This window comes from Trachypithecus francoisi, unplaced genomic scaffold (assembly GCF_009764315.1).
Source record: "Trachypithecus francoisi isolate TF-2019V2 unplaced genomic scaffold, Tfra_2.0 Lachesis_group10, whole genome shotgun sequence".
NCBI lineage: Eukaryota > Metazoa > Chordata > Mammalia > Primates > Cercopithecidae > Trachypithecus > Trachypithecus francoisi.
The window spans coordinates 34,266,741-34,287,119 of NW_022681455.1; the positions used below are offsets into that span (position 1 = coordinate 34,266,741).

General features: G+C 41.3%; 1 protein-coding gene across 1 annotated transcript in view; it reads right to left on the reverse strand.

Annotated features, from left to right (window-relative positions):
- LOC117087074 (diphosphoinositol polyphosphate phosphohydrolase 1) overlaps positions 1-20,379 on the reverse strand; it is a 115,058-nt gene that overhangs the window by 49,289 nt on the left and 45,390 nt on the right. The window contains exon 2 of the mRNA XM_033216848.1: positions 14,711-14,821. Within this exon, the coding sequence (XP_033072739.1) occupies positions 14,711-14,821 (111 nt within the window). The remainder of the gene's footprint in view (positions 1-14,710; positions 14,822-20,379) is intronic.

The window sequence follows — 20,379 nt, forward strand, 5'->3', positions numbered from 1 at the left end:
TAAAAATTAGCTGGGTGTGGTGGTGCACGTTTACTTGTAGTCCCAGCTACTCAGGAGGCCAAGGTGGGAGGATCACTTGAGCCAGGGAGGTGGAGGTGGCAGTGAGCTGAGATCACGCCACCGCACTCCAGCCTAAGCAACAGAGTAAGACTCTGTCTCCAAAAAAAAAAAGAAAGAAAGAAAGAAAGAAAAGAAAGGAAAATATAAATAGAATCAAGAGTTAAAATAACTTTTCCTTTTTTTTTTTGAGATAGAGTCTCACTGTGATGCCCAGGCTGCAGTGCAATGGCACGATCTCGGCTCACTGCAACCTCCACTTCCCAGGTTCAAGCAATTCTCCTGCCTCAGCCTCCTAAGCAGCTGGGACTACAGGCATGTGCCACCATGCCCAGTTAATTTTTCTATTTTTAGTAGAGATGGGGTTTCACCATATTGGCCAGGCTTGTCTCGAACTCCTGACCTCAAGTGATCCACCCACCTTGGGCTCCCAAAGTGCTGGGATAATAAGGGTGAGCCACTGCGCCTGGACTAAAATAACTTCTTGATAGGCTGTTATAAGATAGATTAACAAGGCGAGAGATAATTGAGCAGATCTGAACTCTTGCGGTGCCATTAGGAAGGCAACCTCAATTATTCTACATTAAGGTATTTAGACTTTCAAACTTTCTTTTTAAGTTGTCCATGACCTGGATTTTTCTTTTTTTCTTTTACAAACTTTCTTTAATGAAGGTTAATTAAGTAAAACATGCTGTGGAGTTTGTATTTTATGTATGACACCGTACATATATAACTTGTACAAAAACTTGAGGGAGGGCAGCAGAGATACAGGGAAATCTAAGCAGACACCACCAACCTGAAGATGGATTGTTTCTACGGCAAAGCAACAGGTGGCATGAGCCAGAGGAGCAGCACAGAAGTACTATGAGGATGTAAGTGAGGAAGTCACAGAGAACTAATCACACTTTTTAAAAAAGCAATGGCTATGTCACAAACTATCAGGCTGACTGCAAATACAGTTGGCCCTCCGTGTTTGTGCCCTACACATCTGTGGATTCAACCAACTGCAGATCAAGAATTTTTTTAAAAATTGTATCTGTACTGAACAGGTACCGACTTTGTTCCCTTGTATTTCCTAAACAATACAGTATAACTATAGTTGATCCTTGAACAATGTTGATCCTTGAACAAGGTGGTAGGGTGCCAACTCCCACGCAGTCAAACATCTGTGTATACTTCTTTTTGTTAACAGGGTCTTGATCTGTCACCCAGGCTGGAATGCACTGGCGCAATCAAGGCTCACTGCAGCCTTGATGCTGGGCTCAAGCAATCCTCCCTCCTCAAACCCCCAAGTAGGGACTACAGGTACATGTCAACACGCCCAACTAATATTTTTTTAAATTTTTTGTTTTTTGTAGCAATAGTGTCTCACTATGTTGCCCAGACTGCTCTCAAAACTCCTAGCTCTAGCCACCATGTCCGGTGGGTATATAATTTTGACTCCCCCAAAACTTAACTACGAATAGCCTACTACTGACCAGAAGCCTTACCAGTAACAGTTGATTAACATATATTCTGTATGTTGTGTGTAATATTACTATATTCTTATAATAAAGCTAGAAAAAGAAAATGTTATTAAGAAAACCATAAGGAAGAGAAAATATATTTACTATTCATTAAGTGGAAGTGGAGTCCCGTAAAGGTTTTTATCCTCATCATCTTCACACTGAGTAGGCTAAGGAAGAAGAGGAGAAAGAGGAGGAGTTGGTCTTGCTGTCTCAGGGGCCACCTCAGAGGCAGAAGTGAAGGAGGTAAAAGAGGAAGCAGGAGAGGCGGGCACACTCAGTATAATAGTGTAACTTTTACTGGAAAAAAATCCACATATAAATGAACCCATGCAGTTCAATCCCCTGTTGTTTAAGGGTCAACTGTATTTACACAGTGTTTACACTGCATGAGGTATCATAAGTAATCCACAAATGATCTAAAGTATATGGGAGGGTATGTGTAGGTCATATGCAAATACTTTGCCACTTTATATAAGGGGCTTGAGCATCTGCTGATTTTTATATCCACCAGGGGTCCTGAAACCAATATGAAGGAACGGGTACCAATGAATGGCTATACTTTAGGCCTACAATTTTCTCCTTTTTCTGTTTTTGGATGTTCTCTATTTTTGTGATAATACTCTTGGGATGGCTGAGGTGAGAAAAGGTAAAGGAAATGGGAATGTAAGACAAACAGAAAACAGAACAGTTTCAGACACAGCTTCCCTTTTTTCCCTGTCAGCCAAGAGTTTTACCTTTCCCACTGAATTAGCAAGAAAGAATAGCTCTGAGATCATACAAAGAGGTGCTTTCCTTTTTTATTACAGAAAGACTATCATCACATGGCTGGCTCACACAGCTTTTGCTGCCCTGGTCTAAATAGGCACTGTTACTAAAGCCCATGGCAGGCCATGGGAGCAAGCCTGTTCCCCTAACCCTGTAAGGGGTCACTCTAATAGGATTTTGACCACGAGCAGCAAAAAAATCGAGGCTAATTTGCAAAAGGGAATATTTTAGCCCTGCCCTTAAATGTGGTTGCTAATGTGTCAACTGCTTCAGATTTATCTGTTTCTGAAATGCAGCCAATATGCTACAATTTTTAAGCTGGGCTGAACAAAGCTTTAAAAGAGGTGGAATTTAATGAGACCTAGGACTGACAATGCCATGATAAACTACTGAATAATCTCAATCCTTTCATGTTTATATGGAAACTTTTTCTAGTAATAAAAGAAACACACACTCAATGCAGAGAACTTGATAACCTATAAACTAACATAAATATAACCACTGCAAACATTTTGGTGGACATCTTTCAAGGAGCCATAGCATTAGGAGTGTTGGGGACGAAAGATGTCCTGGATTCAAATCTTACCTTGAGCACATTAGGCTGGACACAACTTGTTGGGGCAAATCACTCAACCTCAGCCTTTTCTCTCCTATAAAATGTAGATAATAACAGTTCCTACTACATACACAGGACCTTTGGAAAAGCTGCTGCAGATGGTACTTAACCATGGGTTGTCATGCTTTTATAGCACATGACTTCACTACTCTGAGCACAGCTAAGAGAATCAAATATCAGCAACTGACGCAAAGGTAAGGTAGACATTTTCAAAATGGCCAGATGCTGATGATGTGGCCTGGCAGCTCTGCCTAAAGGGGCATACTACATGAAGTTGTCACTAGGCAAAACTAATCAGGTCCTCTTTTAGGAAGGCTGAATACAGAGTCAACAGACCAGTAAGTTTTGCATAAGAGAGGAAAAACACAATATAAAAGCAGTAAGTGAGGAGGCTGAGAAGAGATGAGATAGGCAGGTCCTACGCAGTAGAAGAGAGGGGCTGAGCCATTGGCATGTGACCAGGCTCCTTGAGCCACTCTGCATTCCCACTGTTGTTCCACCTGACACAAGTGATGCCTGCCTGTGCACTGTGACCCAAGTTTCCAGCTTTGTACAGCCTTGGCTGGGCAGGTGCTGTGACAATGTCATGTTCTTCCTCACTTAACTGATGCATTTGGAGAATATGTCTATTTCTGACAACCTAAAAGGATATACTGCAGTTGCATTTCTGTAGCTGTTCCAATAGTTAGGTCAATAATTGTAGCACTCTATGAAGCACTTGAGATACGTGTTGAGCACAGGAGATTCAACAACGAGCAAGAAAAAATGGGGCCGGGCGCGGTGGCTCACACCTGTAATCCCAGCACTTTGGGAGGCCGAGGCAGGTGGACCACCTGAGGTGAGGAGTTCGAGACCAGCCTGGCCAACATGGAGAAACCCTGTCTCTACTAAAAATACAAAATTAGCCAGGCATGGTGGTGCACGCCTATAATCCCAGCTACTTAGGAGGCTGAGGCAGAAGAATCATTTGAACCCAGGAGGCAGAGGTTACAGTGAGCCAAGATTGTGCACTCCAGCATGGGCGACAACAGTGAAACTCCATCTCAAAAAAAGAAAAAAAGAAAAAATGGGGACCAGGTACAATGGCTCACACCTGTAATCCCAGCACTTTAGGAGGCTGAGGGAGGACGGGCTGGAAGCTAGGAGACCCTTGGCAACATAGCAAGACCCTGTCTCTGATAAATAATAATAATAATAAATTAGCCAGGCATGGTGGCATGCACCTGTAGTCCCAGATACTCAGGGTGCCAAGGCAGGAAGATTGCTTGAGCCCAGGAGTTTGAGGTTACAGTAAGCTATGACCACACCACAGAACTCTAGCCTGGGTGACAGAGGAAGGAAGGCAGGAAGGAAGGCAGGAAGGCAGGACGGAAGGCAGGACGGAAGGAAGGACGGAAGGAAGGACGGAAGGAAGGACGGAAGGAAGGAAGGAAGGAAGGAAGGGGGAAGGAGGGAAGGAAGGGAAGGAAGGAAAGGGATGGAAGAGAGGGAAGAGAGGGAAGGGAGGGAAGGAGGGAGGGAAAGAGAGAGCAAGAGAGAAAGAAAAACAGAGACAGAAAAACAAAGAAAGGGAGAGAAAGAAAGAGGAAGGAAGGAAGGAAGGAAGGAAGGAAGGGAGGAAGGAGACTATACAGAGTATAAAGTCTAGCACAAAAGACAGATAATTCAACAAGCAACATCAATAAAGCATGAACAATACCACAGTGCTAGAAATACAGACTGCAATGGAAACATACAGCATGAGTGAACCTACTATGAGGAATCACAAAGACTTCATGAATGAAATAACCTTCACGCTGATGCACTAAATTAGCTATGTTGATTCATGCTGTGTGAACTCCACGACCCCCAGCCTTGTGAAGTTATGGAGTCTTGATGAAGCAAAAGTGAACAGAGTCATGCCCTATCAGGTCACCTAAGAGTTGTGGCCTCATTTAATAGGAAGACTCAGTTTCTTCAGCAGGTAAGCATCTTTCAATCCTAGAAACATTTAGAATTAAATATAAAAATGTTCAAGGGAATCAATAAGTATTTTATAATTTATAATACTTTAGTCTTAAATATTATGATGTTTATTACCACATTAAGTATTTCTGTGTTAAGGAGACCAGACATAATCTAAGATCTTGTAATGCTTACGAGAATGTTACCTATTCTGGCTGGCAGTCTTGTGGCCTCAAATTTCAAAAATATAGTTGAATAATTTATTTCTGACTCATGATTTTAAGTTAAAAATCTTACAAAGCTTATATATAGCATGGGAATATTTAAAGACTCTAAAACATTTCTAAGAGTAATGTATGAGATTTACAGGAGTTTGTAAAAAAAAGTGTTTCTGTGTTTTATAAAACTTTGTATTTCTTTGAAAATGCTGTGTTTTGTTTTTCTTTTTGTTTTTTAAGATGAGGTCTTGCTATGCTGCCCTGTCTGGTCTTGAACTCCTGGGCTCAAGTGATCATCCTGCCTCAGCCTCCCCAGCAGCTGGGACTATAGGCCCATACCACCAGGCCGGGCTATAAATATTTTTGTCATTAATTTTAATTGACACATAATAATTGTACATATTTATGGAGTATAGTGACGTTTTGCTATATGTATACAATACATAATGATAAATCTGGTTGGGCATAATGTGGCTGTAATCCCAGAACTTTGGGAGGCCAAAGTGGGCAGATGGCTTGAGCCTAGGAGTTTGAGACCAGCGTTGGCAACATGGTGAAATACAGCCTCTATAAAAATATAAAAATTATCTGGGCATGGTGGCGCGTACCTGGAGTCCCAGGTACTCAAGAGGCTGATATGGAAGGATCATTTGAACTCAGGAGATGGAGGGTGCAGTGAGCCATGATCGTGTCACTGCACTCCAGACTGGGTGACAGAGCAGGGCTCTGTCGCAAAACAAACAAACAAATGATGATAAATCAGGGTAATTAGCATATCCATCATCTCAAATATTTATCATTTGTCTTGGGAACATTCAAAATCCTTACTTGTAGCTATTTGAAAACACACAATTGTCTATGGCCATACCACCATGAACGTGCCCAATCTCATCTGAAAATAACACAGTAAGTATTAAGTATAGTTACCTTACAGTGCTATAGAACACTAGAGTTTGTACATACGAGTAAGAACATGTGGTGTTCATCTTTTCTGTGCCTAGCTTATTTCTCCTTTATTTTAATTTTTTTGAGACGAGGTCTCGCACTCTGTCATGCAGGTTGGAGCGCAGTGGCATGATCATGGCTCACTGCAGCCTCGACTTCCTGGGCTCCAGCAATCTTCCCAACTTCAGCCTCCTGAGTAGCTGGAACCACAGGCATGTGCCACCACACCTGGCTAGTATTTGTATTTTTGGTAGAGGGGAGGTTTCACTGTGTTGCCCAGGAAGGTCTCGAACTCCTGACCTCAAGCAATCCACCCACCTCGGCCTCCCAAAGTGCTGGGATTACAGGTGTGAGTCATCCAGCTGGCTTCACTTACTGTTAACGTCCTCCAAGTTCAGCTGCCATGAATGACATTACTTTACTGTTTTTTATAGATGAATACTATTCCATGGTGTGTGTATTATGTGTGAGTGCTGTGTGTGTGTGTATACTTATATATATCACATTTCCTTTATCCATTCATCAGTTGGTGGGCACTTACGTTGATTCCGTATCTTGGCTATTGTGAATAATTCTACAATGAACATGGAAGTGCAGACTTTTAATACACTGAGTTCCTTTGTTTTGGATATACACCCAGAGAGATCACTAGATCATATGGTAGTTCTATTTTCAGTTTTCTTTTTCTTTTTTTGAGACGGAGTCTTGCTCTGTCACCCAGGCTGGAGGGCAGTGGCACGATCTTGGCTCACTGCAAGCTCTGCCTCCCACGTTCAAGCAATTCTCCTGCCTCAGCCTCCCAAGTAGCTGGGATTACAGGCACACGCCACTATGCCTGGCTAATTTTTGTATTTTCAAATACAGGAGTTCGGCCAGGCTGGTCTCGAACTCCTGATCTTGTGATCTGCCCACCTCGGCCTCCCAAAGTTATTTTCAGTTTTCTGAGGAACCTCCATACAGCTTGCCATAACTGCTATACTAACTTGCATTCCTACCAATAGCATATAAGAGTTTCCTTTTCTCTGCAGCCTCCCTGGCTTTGTTGTTTTTGTTTGTTTGTTTGTTTTTCTTCTTGAGACAGAGTTTCACTCTTGTCACCCAGGCTGGAGTGCAGTGACGTGATCTTAGCATACTGCAAATTCCACCTCCCAGGTTTCAGTGATTCTCCTGCCTCAGCCTCCCAAGTAGCTGGGATTATAGGTACCTGCCACCAAGGCCAGTTAATCTTTTTTTTTTTTTTTGTATTTTTTGTAGAGAGGCGGTTTCACTATGTTGGCCAGGCTGGTCTCGAACTCCTGACCTCAGGTGATCTGGTCACCTCAGCCTCCCAAAGTGCTGGGATTATAGGCATCAACCACCATGCCCGGCATTCTTGGCTTTGTTACTGTGTTTTTAAGTAATAGCCATCCTAACTAGGGGAAGATAATATCTCACTGTGGTTTTAATTTGCATTTTCCTGATGATTAGTGATGTTGAACATTTTTTCATATACAGCTTGACCCCTGAACGGCACAGGTATGAACCATGTGGCTCCATTTATACATGAATTTTCTTCCACCTCTGCCATCTATGAGATACCAAGAGCAACCTTTTTTCTTCCTCCTCCTCAGCCTACTTAATGTGAGGATGACAAGCATAAAGACCTTATGATGATCCACTTCCACTTAATGAATAGTAAATGTATTTTTTCTCTCTTATGATTTTCTTAACAACATTTTCTTTTCTCTAGAATACAGTATATATAACACACAATATTCAAAATTTGTGTTACCTGACTATGTTAATGGTAAGGCTTCTGGTCAACACTAGACTGTTAGCAGTTAAGTTTTTGTAGAGTCAAAAGTGATATAAGGGCCGGGCACAGTGGCTCATGCCTATAACCCCAGCACTTTGGGAGGCCAAGGTGGGTGGATTGCCTAAGGTCAGGAGTTTGAGACCAGCCTGGCTAACATGATGAAACCCCATCTCTACTAAAAATACAAAAATTAGCCAGGGATGGGGGCAGGCATCTGTAATCCCAGCTACTTGGGAGGCTGAGACAGGAGAATCACTTGAAACCCAGAGGCAGAGGTTGTAGTGAGCACTCCAGCCTGGATGACAGAGCGGGACTCTGACTCAAAACAAACAAACAAAAGGTTATATACACACTTTTGAGTGGAGTGGGGGGAGTTTGGGAGGGGTGTTGCTGCCCCTAATCCCCGCCTTGTTCAATGTATTTCTTGGCTATTTGTCTTCTTTTGAGAAACGTCTATCATATCATTTGCACATTTTAATATTGGATTCTTTTTTTGCTGTTGAGTTCTTTGTATACTGAATAGTAATCCCTTGTTGAATGAATATTTTGCATATATATTTTCTCCCATTCTGTAGACTATCTCTTCACTGTTGATCGTTTCCTTTGCTGTGCTGAAGGTTTTCAGTTTGATACAATCCCATCTGTCTATATTTGCTTTTGTCACGTGTGCTTTTGAGGTCTTACCTACGAAATCTTTGTCCAGACCAATGCCCTAAAGTGCTTCCCCCTGTTTACTTGTAGTAGTTTTTCACAAGACTTTTCTTCATTCAAGAGCTTTATGAAGCTTTTTTTTTTTAAGTGGGACAACTGAAATTCTCAAAAAAAATCAAATATATTAAATTTATAAATGCAATCTGAAACATCTGAAGGTTTTCAACTAATTGGTATAGAGGTATTATCCACAAAGCCCCTCAAAAAGTGGCTATTAAAATCTCCTACATTTCCAAATAAAAAATCAGATCTGAAAGCATGTTTTGAAAACTAAATAAACCTCTAAATAGTGCTTTGTTTACAAAAGTTTCCCTTCAAGGACAATAAAAAACATCTATCAACATTTCAAGTCTCTGATTTCAAGTCTAATTCTCTGTTAATAAAACTGGAAAATCCACTTCTTTCATTCTGTTTTGATGGAAGCCACTGAACTGTTTCTGTTTTTGTAATGACATGTTCTCTTTATTTTTATTGTGTGTACATTTTATTTATTTGGATACTTACTCTAAAGCTCAAAGCAGTTCACAGACTTTTTTTATCCTCTCAATAATGCTGTAATAAAATATGGGATAAGATGATATGATTCTCCTCTGACTGCAGAAAAAAAATTTGCTCCAAGTCAGGAAGGATTATTATTTTTTTTTTTTTTTTTTTTTTTTTTTTGAGATGGAGTCTCACTCTGTCGCCCAGGCTGGAGTGCAGTAGTGCAATCTCTGCTCACTGCAAGCACCGCCTCCCAGGTTCACACCATTCTCCTGCCTCAGCCTCCCGAGTAGCTGGGACTACAGGTGCCCGCCACCACGACTGGCTAATTTTCTTTTTTTTTTTTTTTTTTGTATTTTTAGTAGAGATGGGGTTTCACCGCGTTAGCCAGGATGGTCTCGATCTGAAGTCAGGAAGGATTCTTTTTTTTTTTTTTTTTTGAGACGGAGTCTCACTCTGTCGCCCAGGCTGGAGTGCAGTGGCGCGATCTCGGCTCACTGCAAGCTCCACCTCCCGGGTTTACGCCATTCTCCTGCCTCAGCCTCCCGAGTAGCTGGGACTACAGGCGCCCGCCATCTCGCCCGTCTACTTTTTTGTATTTTTTAGTAGAGACGGGGTTTCACCGTGTAGACCAGGATGGTCTCGATCTCCTGACCTCGTGATCCACCCGTCTCGGCCTCCCAAAGTGTTGGGATTACAGGCTTGAGCCACAGCGCCCGGCCAGGAAGGATTCTTTAAGGCTGAGAATGGCAGGCAGAGTTTGCCTGCAGTCAAAGAAGAATCACATGATCATATCCCACACTTTATTCTAGTATTATTGAGAGAATAAAGTTTCAAGATCAGGATTCTTTCAAGAGAGGAGTTAGGTAAGATACTAAACATATGAGGAATGTACTTTAATTATTTGTGCTGCACTTTTCATTTCCTTGCTTCACGAGTACTTTATTCCTATTTCACACTATTCTCCCTTTTACCTATAGAAGGTTACTATGCAATTTCCAGGAAACAAAAGTACAGTACCCTATATCCTTCCTACTCCCTCAATGCATTTCCTGTTGCAAACATCTGGTTTTCTACATCTTAGCTGCACTTGTATAACCCAGGGACAACTCAACTGTAGCACTCAAAAACAGAACAGCAACAGTGACAACAAATAAGGTAAGCTTTCCTGAAACAGACACAAATTCCAAATGTGCTCTACAAAAGTAGAACTGCCAGAGATACTCCAACCATAACTCCTAAAACCAAGTATCAAGTCTTTGCACAAGGTCTTTGAACTTTTTCCTCTCTGTCTACTCGAGAACCACCACTCCACTTCAGGTCTTGTAACAATCTGTCTGAATTCACAACTGCATGGTCACTCTCAAACACTATTTTTGCCTTAAGCACCTTAGAACTTACAGAAGCCAACTGGATTTAAATCAAAATTATTCAGTTAGGTCCACCAATGGGCCCTACCACACCACTTATTTGAACAGTCAAACTTCGAGTTCCTACAGAAAGAATTAGGCAAAGCTTCTGGTGCCCTCAAGCCTAGGGATGCAAAGTACAGAATCATCCCTGCCCTTCAGGGTGTGTCTACACCCTTCTAATTCCGCATTATCCCAGGTCTGACAGGAAAGTGGGAACCCAATTCTGCTTCACAGTAAAGAAAAGCTCACCAGCTACTTCATCCTTCCTCTATCTAATCTCCCTTATGTGGGGATATCATATATAAGACCACCATCACACTACCTACTGTATCCCCAAAGTCCCTCCAAAATGGAAAAATCTTAAATGAGCAGGTCTATAACCATCCAAACATTCTCCTAGGAGCCAGTCTTTGTGTCAGAGTTGGCTACTCTGCCAACAAGTGCCCCAGCATGCTGTACAAACTGTTCCCTCAAAGTTGAATTTTCAAATTATAGTTTCCTATTAACTCTGTATTCTTGGTAAGACGTTAAGCTCACGTGATGATGGCAGAACCCAAATTTCTGTATCCCCAATTTGTGGCCCAGTATTTTGTGCAAGATGGATGGGCACTCAATATTTGTTGAACAGACAAGTAACATTCAATCAGTAAACAGTTATGAGGAAGGTGCAGATTCTGAACTGGATTCTGTCACAGCTTCATTTTCCCACAGAAACAAGTCTGCCTCATTAAACTACTGACACACTGTAGATCAGACACCTCTCTCACGGGCTACTGGACACTCTTCTCTAGAGGGGGATGCTTTGCAAAGACACCTCAATTCCTTGATGGGTTAGCATGGCCAAGCAGAGGAGAACGTCTGATACAACTAAAGCAGCTGTTAACATTCACAGGGAATCTGGTTGGGTCAATCTGATGGGTCTTGTGGCCTCAAATTTCAAAATAATTGCAGACAACAGAATTCAACCTGATTAGTTTAAGATAATGGTTTATAAGGGATAAAAACAGTTTACAGAATCACTGGGAGAGCTCAAGAAACACAGGCCTAGGTTCCAAGAACAATTCTTAAAACCACATGGCAGAACTGGACTGCCAAGGGAGTTGCTGTCTCTGGGGCGGATCAGGAAGCTGCCAAATAAAAGCCACCAGCCAAATCAGGAAGTTGACACTATAGCTGCCAATTCCAAAACCTTATCTCCTTTGTCTAAATGTGTGCCACCAAAACAGATGGGCCCGCTGCTCTCAGAACATGACCTCCTTGTGACTAAAGCAATCTTGTACAAGTGCTTTGTATTGGGGATATCTAAATATCATCAAGGAGACTTAGGTGCATTCCTTACCTGAGTCTAGGAAAAGTACTTTTTAGCTTTCTAATCTCTCCATGCCAGAAGAGTTATTGGAATGGGTGTGGAGACCACTAAACCACAGTCCATCCCTCAAAGAGCATTTCTCTCCACAGATCCATCAGGAAGAATTCTCACAACACTCATTGGTAAGAATTCAATACTCTAAGGCAGTAGGATCTCAAAATCACCAGAGGTCCTATTAGAATCAGATTCTGATACAGTAGATCTGGGTTGGGGTCTGAGATTTTCCATTTCCAACAAGCTCCTGGCTGATGCTGATGTTGCTGGTCCATCAATCACACTCTGAGTAGCAAGAGCTTAAACCAGGCATTATCTATGGTTCACCACAGTTTTTATAAATAAGGCTTCACTGGAACACAGCCATGCCCATTTGTTTATGTATTTTACTGTCTATGGTTACTTTTGCCCTATAATGGCAGAGTTTAGTAGCTGTGACAGAGACTGTATGGGCTGTATAATAAATTTTTTCTCCTTTTAAAATTATATATTACCTATTCATTCTTTTTTAGAGTAAACATGTATTGGCACATTCCAATATAAGTTAAATTTCTAACAAAATAAACATTTTATCTTCTCTTATTGGTCATGCTTTTAAATTGCTTTAAAGTCTAAGAGGTTTCTCCAAGTCAAATCCTAGACGGTGAAGGCTCCAGTAGTTTATTTTTTTATTTTATTTTATTTTTTTTTTTTGAGGCGGAGTCTCGCTCTGTCGCCCGGACTGGAGTGCAGTGGCCAGATCTCAGCTCACTGCAAGCTCCGCCTCCCGGGTTTACGCCATTCTCCTGCCTCAGCCTCCCGAGTAGCTGGGACTATAGGCGCCCGCCACCTCGCCCGGCTAGTTTTTGTATTTTTAGTAGAGACGGGGTTTCACCGTGTTAGCCAGGATGGTCTCAATCTCCTGACCTCGTGATCCGCCCGTCTCGGCCTCCCAAAGTGCTGGGATTACAGGCTTGAGCCACCGCGCCCGGCCTCGGCTCCAGTAGTTTAAACATGGAACTGATATACCTTTTGCCAGGAAGTTTAAGCATAAGCATGCGAAGCAACTCTGGAACACCAACATAAAGAGTCTGCTGGGGGACCTTCTGGGGAAAATTTCTTTTCTCTCAAATAAAGAGACCCATGAGGTAAAACTGTGTCCTACATTTGAAAAGAATGTGTAAGGATAGAGCTGTGATAGCCATCTTGTCACCACAAGGAGACAAGCCCGCAAACAGAAGCCAATGTACCAAGGATGGCAGAACAGAAAGACGGGAAGCACCTGGGTTCTTAATACTGCTGAGCCAGCCAACCTGAGATGACTTATTATGTGATATAATAAGCCTGTTACAGAACAGTAATGGGCATAATATTATTTTCAGCTGCATACATCCTACGTGGTAGAGTGATACATAATTCACAAAGGACATTCATACTCATGTTCTCATTTGAACCTCATATTCCCCTCCCTCCCTCCACGATGGAGTAAAAAGGAAGATATTCAAATGAAGGACAAAGGTCCAGGGTGTTTAAAGTTACTTTCTCACAGGTCACACAGTTATTAACTGACAGTAACAGAAACCAGGATTCCCACGTCAATGTTCTCTTCATTACACCCTCTCTTAATTCCATTTGGTTCTACCGGGGTTAGCCTCCTGTAAGAATGCCTTCTCATATCCTCTCTGTTAATGTTTATCACTTTCTATACTCTGACAATTTCTATTTAGGGTATTTCTTCAGCATCTGCATTGTTCCAACCATTGTTCTACCTATCAAAGAAGCATATATTAATTTCTGTTCACCTAGCTGTGTAACAGGAACAGGCATGGAAAGTAAGGATTTTTGATGGGAAGCGTGATTTTTGCCCTCAGAGAGAACAATTTAGTTATGGGTGTAAGATAGATGCTACAACGACAGTAACATAAGCCAATGTGAGTGTAGGAATTCAGAGCGAGGAAAGACTTCCTTGGATATTCCAAGGGTAAGATTATTCTAAGTGCACTTCACCAAAAGCTGGATCCAAAAGAAACATAGAAATTAGACTTGTTGTAAATGCTTTTTTATATGTTCTTAGAATCAATCTTAAATTCCCTCTAGAACGAGGAAATGGATTTCAAAAGCACTACCTATGTGACCAGGGCGAGTAAACTGTAGCAATAAAGCTTAGACAACTGAGTTATGAGTCCTAAATGAGATAACAAGAAGAGCAGAGCATGGTGTCACCACAAGAGGCTATGGGAAAACAATAGTTCGTTTCTCTGGGTTTTGAATTGCAATCTGTTTCTCAGTTTCCCCCAGACTGTAAATTCTTGAAATAAGAGAACTAAGGGTGCATGACTTTATTTCTTCTATTTATTCTGGAGTATCTAGCAGGATATCATGGCCCAGAAACTCAACACATGTATGTGGAACATCATGTGACTAAATAAAAAAGAAGATACTATTATCTCTCAAGTTGTACCATTAACAGTATCTGGCTAACAGATTCACTGCTTTGGCCACAGTTCCATGGCTAGGATGCAGTAAGCACGTGAAAACAAGGGCCTCCTCCAAAGCTTAATGACAACGAGTCATTTATACTAATGCTGCCTGTTCCTCTTACTCCTTAGAGGTGAGGAACGATTTGCTTCTTGATTTTGTGCCACAGGTAATAGGCAGTGTTGGAAGAAATCCATGGGAAGTCACAAAAGTCTGGCATAAAAAGTCATGGGAAGTCTGGCATAGAGTGCCTGGTTAACATTACCATGTCACAACTCCATCACCCGGTAATAAAGGAGGGACCGGGGAACCATTCATTGTCCTTTTTCTGTGACTGTATGTTCATTCAGTGAGTGCTGATTTATTAAAGAACTACACAGATAGGACAGGTTCATGATGACGAGGCATAGCTGTGCCCTTTCTTCTCCATGCATACCTCCTCACAGACTTCACGAACTGCTGCCACACTTGGCTCCTCCTCAGGCTCCATGCCTCCTCCAGGGACAATCCATCTGTCTGGATGGCGACTACTGCTCACAAGTAGCACCTGTTAAGTCACAAAGGTTGCATGGGGGGGTTAAAAATTCAAAAAGACACATCCACACAAATTCAGAGTTTAAACACCACAAACATCAAAGTAACCAAGACCCATTCTTTGTTTATGCCTTCCCAAATCACTTCTTGCAAAGTAGCTTTCATTTCTATTTGAAAAAGTAGGCAATCAGCCAGTAAAAGCAGAAGGGCATCTGAAGACCATAATCTACACTCCCCTCAGACGCTCAATCACCTGCTCTATTTATCCCCTCCTTGTTCCTTTTGCCCTTTGAACACAGACCTGACAAGGTGAAAAAAAGACTTAAAAAAAAAAAAGAAGATTGTCATTGATGAGCCTGTCAGCACTGAAAAAGCTGGCCAGAAGATAGAAGGCCCTTGACCATGATTGCCATCATGACCCAACACTTCCCCACCAAGTTTCTCACTCATGAACTGGGAGCTGTATCCTAGTTCCTGCTCCATCAGATGGCCACAGGCCAATACAATACACCACCCTAGACTCTAAGGGACCCTAATTCTCCTGGCCACATGAGAAGTAGAAAAATTCCTTTCATCACATTTTCAGCTAAAATAAAACCGGACTTTTTTTTAAAGACTCAGCCAGCATTCTGGTCAGAGTTGAAATAAAAATCTAGAATTTGCCTAGTTCCTTTTCCTTCCTTATCCCTCTCTGTAGGAAAGATGCTAAACAAAGTCAGTTGGACTCCCTGTTTGGAGGCTGAGTTGAGTTGGCATTATTTCCAAAACTAAAGGAATCTTCAACTGCTCCCTAAACCATTACTTTCTGATGATGACCTGTGAGCCTACAAACCAAAGTCTGCAACCATCCTTGTTGCCTCAAATGAAATGCTACTTCCTCTCTGGCCCTTACAGATTCCACCAATGCTTTCTAGTTAATGACATTCCAGTTATCCCCAGCCTCTTCCTTGAGGTCTCTGCAGCTATGGACCCTTGGAAACTCTACCTTCATCCTCAGTCCCTCTTTTCCCTGTCATAAGAGATTCTTCTGATGCTCATCTACAAAATATGTGATCTGTAGATTCAGAGAAGATCATGGTGTTATGGGAAGGAAATCCATGAATCCATATTCAGTCACTAGTGTATAAGCCATGGACTGAAAAATTGTCTTAAACTTACAAGTACTATTTTTCAAATATATTTTAAGTTCTGCTTTGATTAATACATCGCAAAATAATTTAAAATACTATGAAATCCACAGTTTTTGGTTGATATGTATATATACTCAGTTAAAAGGTACTACAAGAGCCAGGTGTGATGGCTCACATCTGTAATCCTGGCACTTCGCAAGGCCAAGGCAGGAGGACTGCCTGAGCCCAGGAGGTAAAGACTAGCCTGGACAACATGATGAGACCTCGTCTCTACAAAAAAACAAAACAAAACAAAATACAACATTTAGCCAGACTTAGTGGTGCACACCTGTGGTCTCAGTTACTTGGGAGGACTGCTTGAGCCCAGGAGTTCGAGACTGCAGTGAGCTATGATCAAGCCACTGCATTCTAGCCTAGGCCACAGAGTGAGACCCCCAACTCAAAAAAAAAAAAAAAAAAAAATTCTCTCATTGGACTATCTCAGACCTTATATGAAATCAAAATGGACCAACAACCTAAATGTAAGAGCTAGAACTATAACACATTTAGAAGAAAACACAGGGGTAAACTGTCATGATCTTGATATGATATGAAGATATCATATCAATATCTTGATATGATATCTCATGATATGAAGCATGAGCAACAAAAGGGTAAACAAGATAAATTGATCTTTACTGAAATTAAAAACTTCTGTGTAACAAAGGACATAATCAGGAATGTGAAAAGACAACCTACACAACAGGAGGAAATATCTGCGAATTCTATATTTAATACAGGTCCAGTATCTAAAACAACAAAAAGATAAACAGCATTTCTACAGAGAAGATATACAAATGTCTAATAAGCACATGAAAAGATGCTCAACATCATTAGTCATTAGGGAAATGCAAAGTCAAACCAAAATGAGATACTACTTCACACTCACTAGGATAGCTATAATTCAATCAACCAAACATAGCATAAGAAGTGCTGGCAAGGATGTAGAGAAATTGGAATCCTCGTACATTGCTGATAGGAATGTACAATGGTTCATTCAGCCACTGTGGAAAACAATTTGGTTGTTCCTCAGTAAGTTAAACATAAAGTTACCATTAGATCTAGTAACTCCACTGCTAGGTATGTAACCAAAAGAACTAAAAACAGGTACTCAAACAGATACTTCCATACAAATGTTTATAGCAGCATTATTTACAATAACCAAAAGGTAAAAACTCAAATATCCAATAAGAGTGAATGAATAAACAAAATGTGGCCTATACATACAATGGGATATTATTCAGCCATTAAAAAAACGAATTACTGACAGATGCTACAACATGGATGAACCTTGAAAACATGCTAAGTGAAGGAAGCCAGAAGATCATATATGGTATGATTCCATGTATATGAAATACACAGAATAAGCAAATCCAGAGAAACAGAAACCAGATTGGTGGTTACCAGGAACTAGAGGAAGGGGAAAATGAGTAGCAACTGCCTAACAGGTATAGGGCTTTATTTGGGGAAGATGAAAGTATTCAGAAAGTAGATAAGAAATGGTGATTGCTAAATGCCAATGAATTGTTCATTTTAAAATGGCCAATGTTATGTGAATTTCATTTCAATTAAAAAAAATAGTTTTGCAATCACAGTAATTTTTTTTTTTTTTTTTTTTGAGATGGAGTTTTGCTCCTGTTGCCCAGGTTGGAGTGCAGTGGTACGATCTTGGCTCACAGCAACCTCTGCTTCCTAGGTTCAAGTGATTCTCCTGCCTCAGCCTCCCGAGTAGCTGGGATTACAGGCGCCTGCCACCATGTCCAGCTAATTTTTTGTATTTTTAGTAGAGACGGGGTTTCACCATGTTGGCCAGGCTGGTCTTGAACTCCTGACCTCAGGTGATCCACCCACCTTGGCCTCTCAAAGTGATGGGATTACAGGTGTGCGACCACGCCCAGCCAATCACAGTCATTTTTTAAAAGCTGAAGGGAGTCAGTGCTACTTTTTTTCCCCCAGAGTCTATACCTCAATGGAATAACCTTCCAGGTTATCCTTAGTTTTGTTCTGAGATGGAGTTTCGCTCTTGTTGCCCAGGCTGGAGTGCAATGGCGTGATCTCAGCTCACCGCAACCTCCGCCTCCCAGGTTCAAATGATTCTCCTGCCTCAGCCTCCTGAGTAGCTGGGATTATAGGAATGCGCCACCATGCCCGGCCAATTTTTGTATTTTTAGTACAGATGGGGTTTCTCCATGTTGGTCAGACTGGTCTCAAACTCCCGAACTCAGGTCATCTGCCCGCCTAGGCCTCCCAAAGTGCTGGGATTACAGGCGTGAGCCACTGCTCCCGGGCAGTGATTTACTAAATCATAAAACTAGTGCCACACTCATTCTCTTCAATAACTGTGACCAATCTTACATTTTAAAACATTCCTTATCAAAAGAAAATAAATCCAAATATAAGCATGTAAGTTAATTCAAATTACAAGGTTAAAAAAAAAAAAAAAGCCCTCCAAAGACTCTAGACAAAAGCATTTAAGTCATATTTATCCAACTACAAAAAGACTCAAGAAGAAAAAGTAGTAAAATGGGTTAATCCTCCACTGACTTGTTGTATAAATAACAACACATAGTCTTTCTTCCCTCACTTCCCGGTAAAGTGCTTGCCAGCCATTATAAACCTACGCATTGCTTCAAAGGCTGACTAAGGCCATGCAATGAAGTTACAGTCCAAAAGAAAAACCTTTACAGGAATATTTCAAAGCTTAAGCAAAGAAAAGGAAACCTCTGACAAAGTATAAGCATTCAATTTCTAAATTTCAATCAATGTGAAACACTAATTAGTAAACCTAGCAAGTGTTACTGCTTTGCACATTCAACCATGACTATATGAACTAAGACTACAATAATGAGGCTGAAGGAGGCAAGCCTCATTAGTTTGTAGCCACACTTCAAAGCAAACACTGTTACTGGTAAATAGCTCTCCTCGGTAAGTTTCCTTGACAACCTATTGAGAATTTACTTAAAAAAAAAAAAAAAAGTTTCTGTTTTTGTGTTTTGTAGAAACAGGGTCTCACTCTGTTGCCCGGGCTGAAGTACAGGGGCAGGATCAAAGTTCGCTGCAGCCTCAAACTCCTGGGCTGTAGGGATCCTCCAGCTTCAGCCTCCCAAGTAGCTGGGACTACAGGCACACAGCACCATGCTTGGCTAATTTTAAAATTTTTTAAACTTCATTTTTTTGAGATGGGGTCTCACTATGTTGGCCAGGTTGGTCTTGAACTCCTGGACTCAAGCAATCCTCCTGCCTTGGCCTCCCAATGTGCTAGGATCAAAGGCATGAGCCACTGTGTCCACCCACAAAAAATTTTTCACTTTAGCCAGTGGTTTTACACCTTCCTATCATATAAAGTACTAAATGGTGTTCTGGTCAGTAAATTCTTATTCTGAAGTTTGATTTTGACATATACAATTAAGTGCAAAAGCTCCAAAAAGATTCTGAAAATAACACACTAAGGGGGAAACATTACCTATTCAACAAATGTTCATTAAGTATCATCACGAGCCAGGAACTGGAGACGTAGAGATTAGATACACTGCAGTTTGCAGGCAGATCAAAGTGGGAAACCAGTTGCCCAGGTATCAGACCATTCTGAAGCTTTAGTCATTGAGACAGGTGATATCTATGCAGAGGTGGATAAAGAGACCCACAGAACACACCCACCCATAGACAGACTCTTGGATTCATGATACAGGTGGCTCTGTAGAGCAGGCAGAAATCAACAGGTGACGCAGTGACAACTTGTTTTCCACAGGGGCACAGAAGAAAAAACATTGTACTGATTTGTGACATGTGTGCAGTGAAATGATAAAGAAATCTGTGCGAATGATAAACCTAATGAAGGGAGGGAGAAATACAGCAGGAACAAGATTGTTTTATTTCTTAGAAATTGTCGTGGGGTTTTTTGCTAAATAGTGCTTAATACAAATTTTTAAAATATAAAAGAAACCCATAGTCCCTGCCCTAAAGGAACCGAGTATCTAGTGAAAGACCAAAAAAAAGTAATTATACAGACTGAGAAATACTTAGCTTGAGGATACCACAGTGATAATGAAAAGAGGTACTTGCTCGGACGTACTGGCTCATGCCTGTAAACCCAGTAGTCCCAGTTATTTGGGAGGCTGAGGTAGGAGGTGCACTTGAGCCCAGGAGTCCAAGACCAGCCTGGGCAACATAGAGAAACCCCCATGTCTACCAGAATCAATCAATCAATCAATCAACCAATATATATATATACATATATGTACACATACATATATATATGTGTGTGTATATATATATAAAATTAGGCCAGGTGCAGTGGCTCATGCCTGTAATCCTAGCACTTTGGGAGGCTGAGGCGGGCAGATCACTTGAGCTCAGGAGTTGAAGATCCCATCTCTACAAAAAAAAAAAAAAAAATTAGACA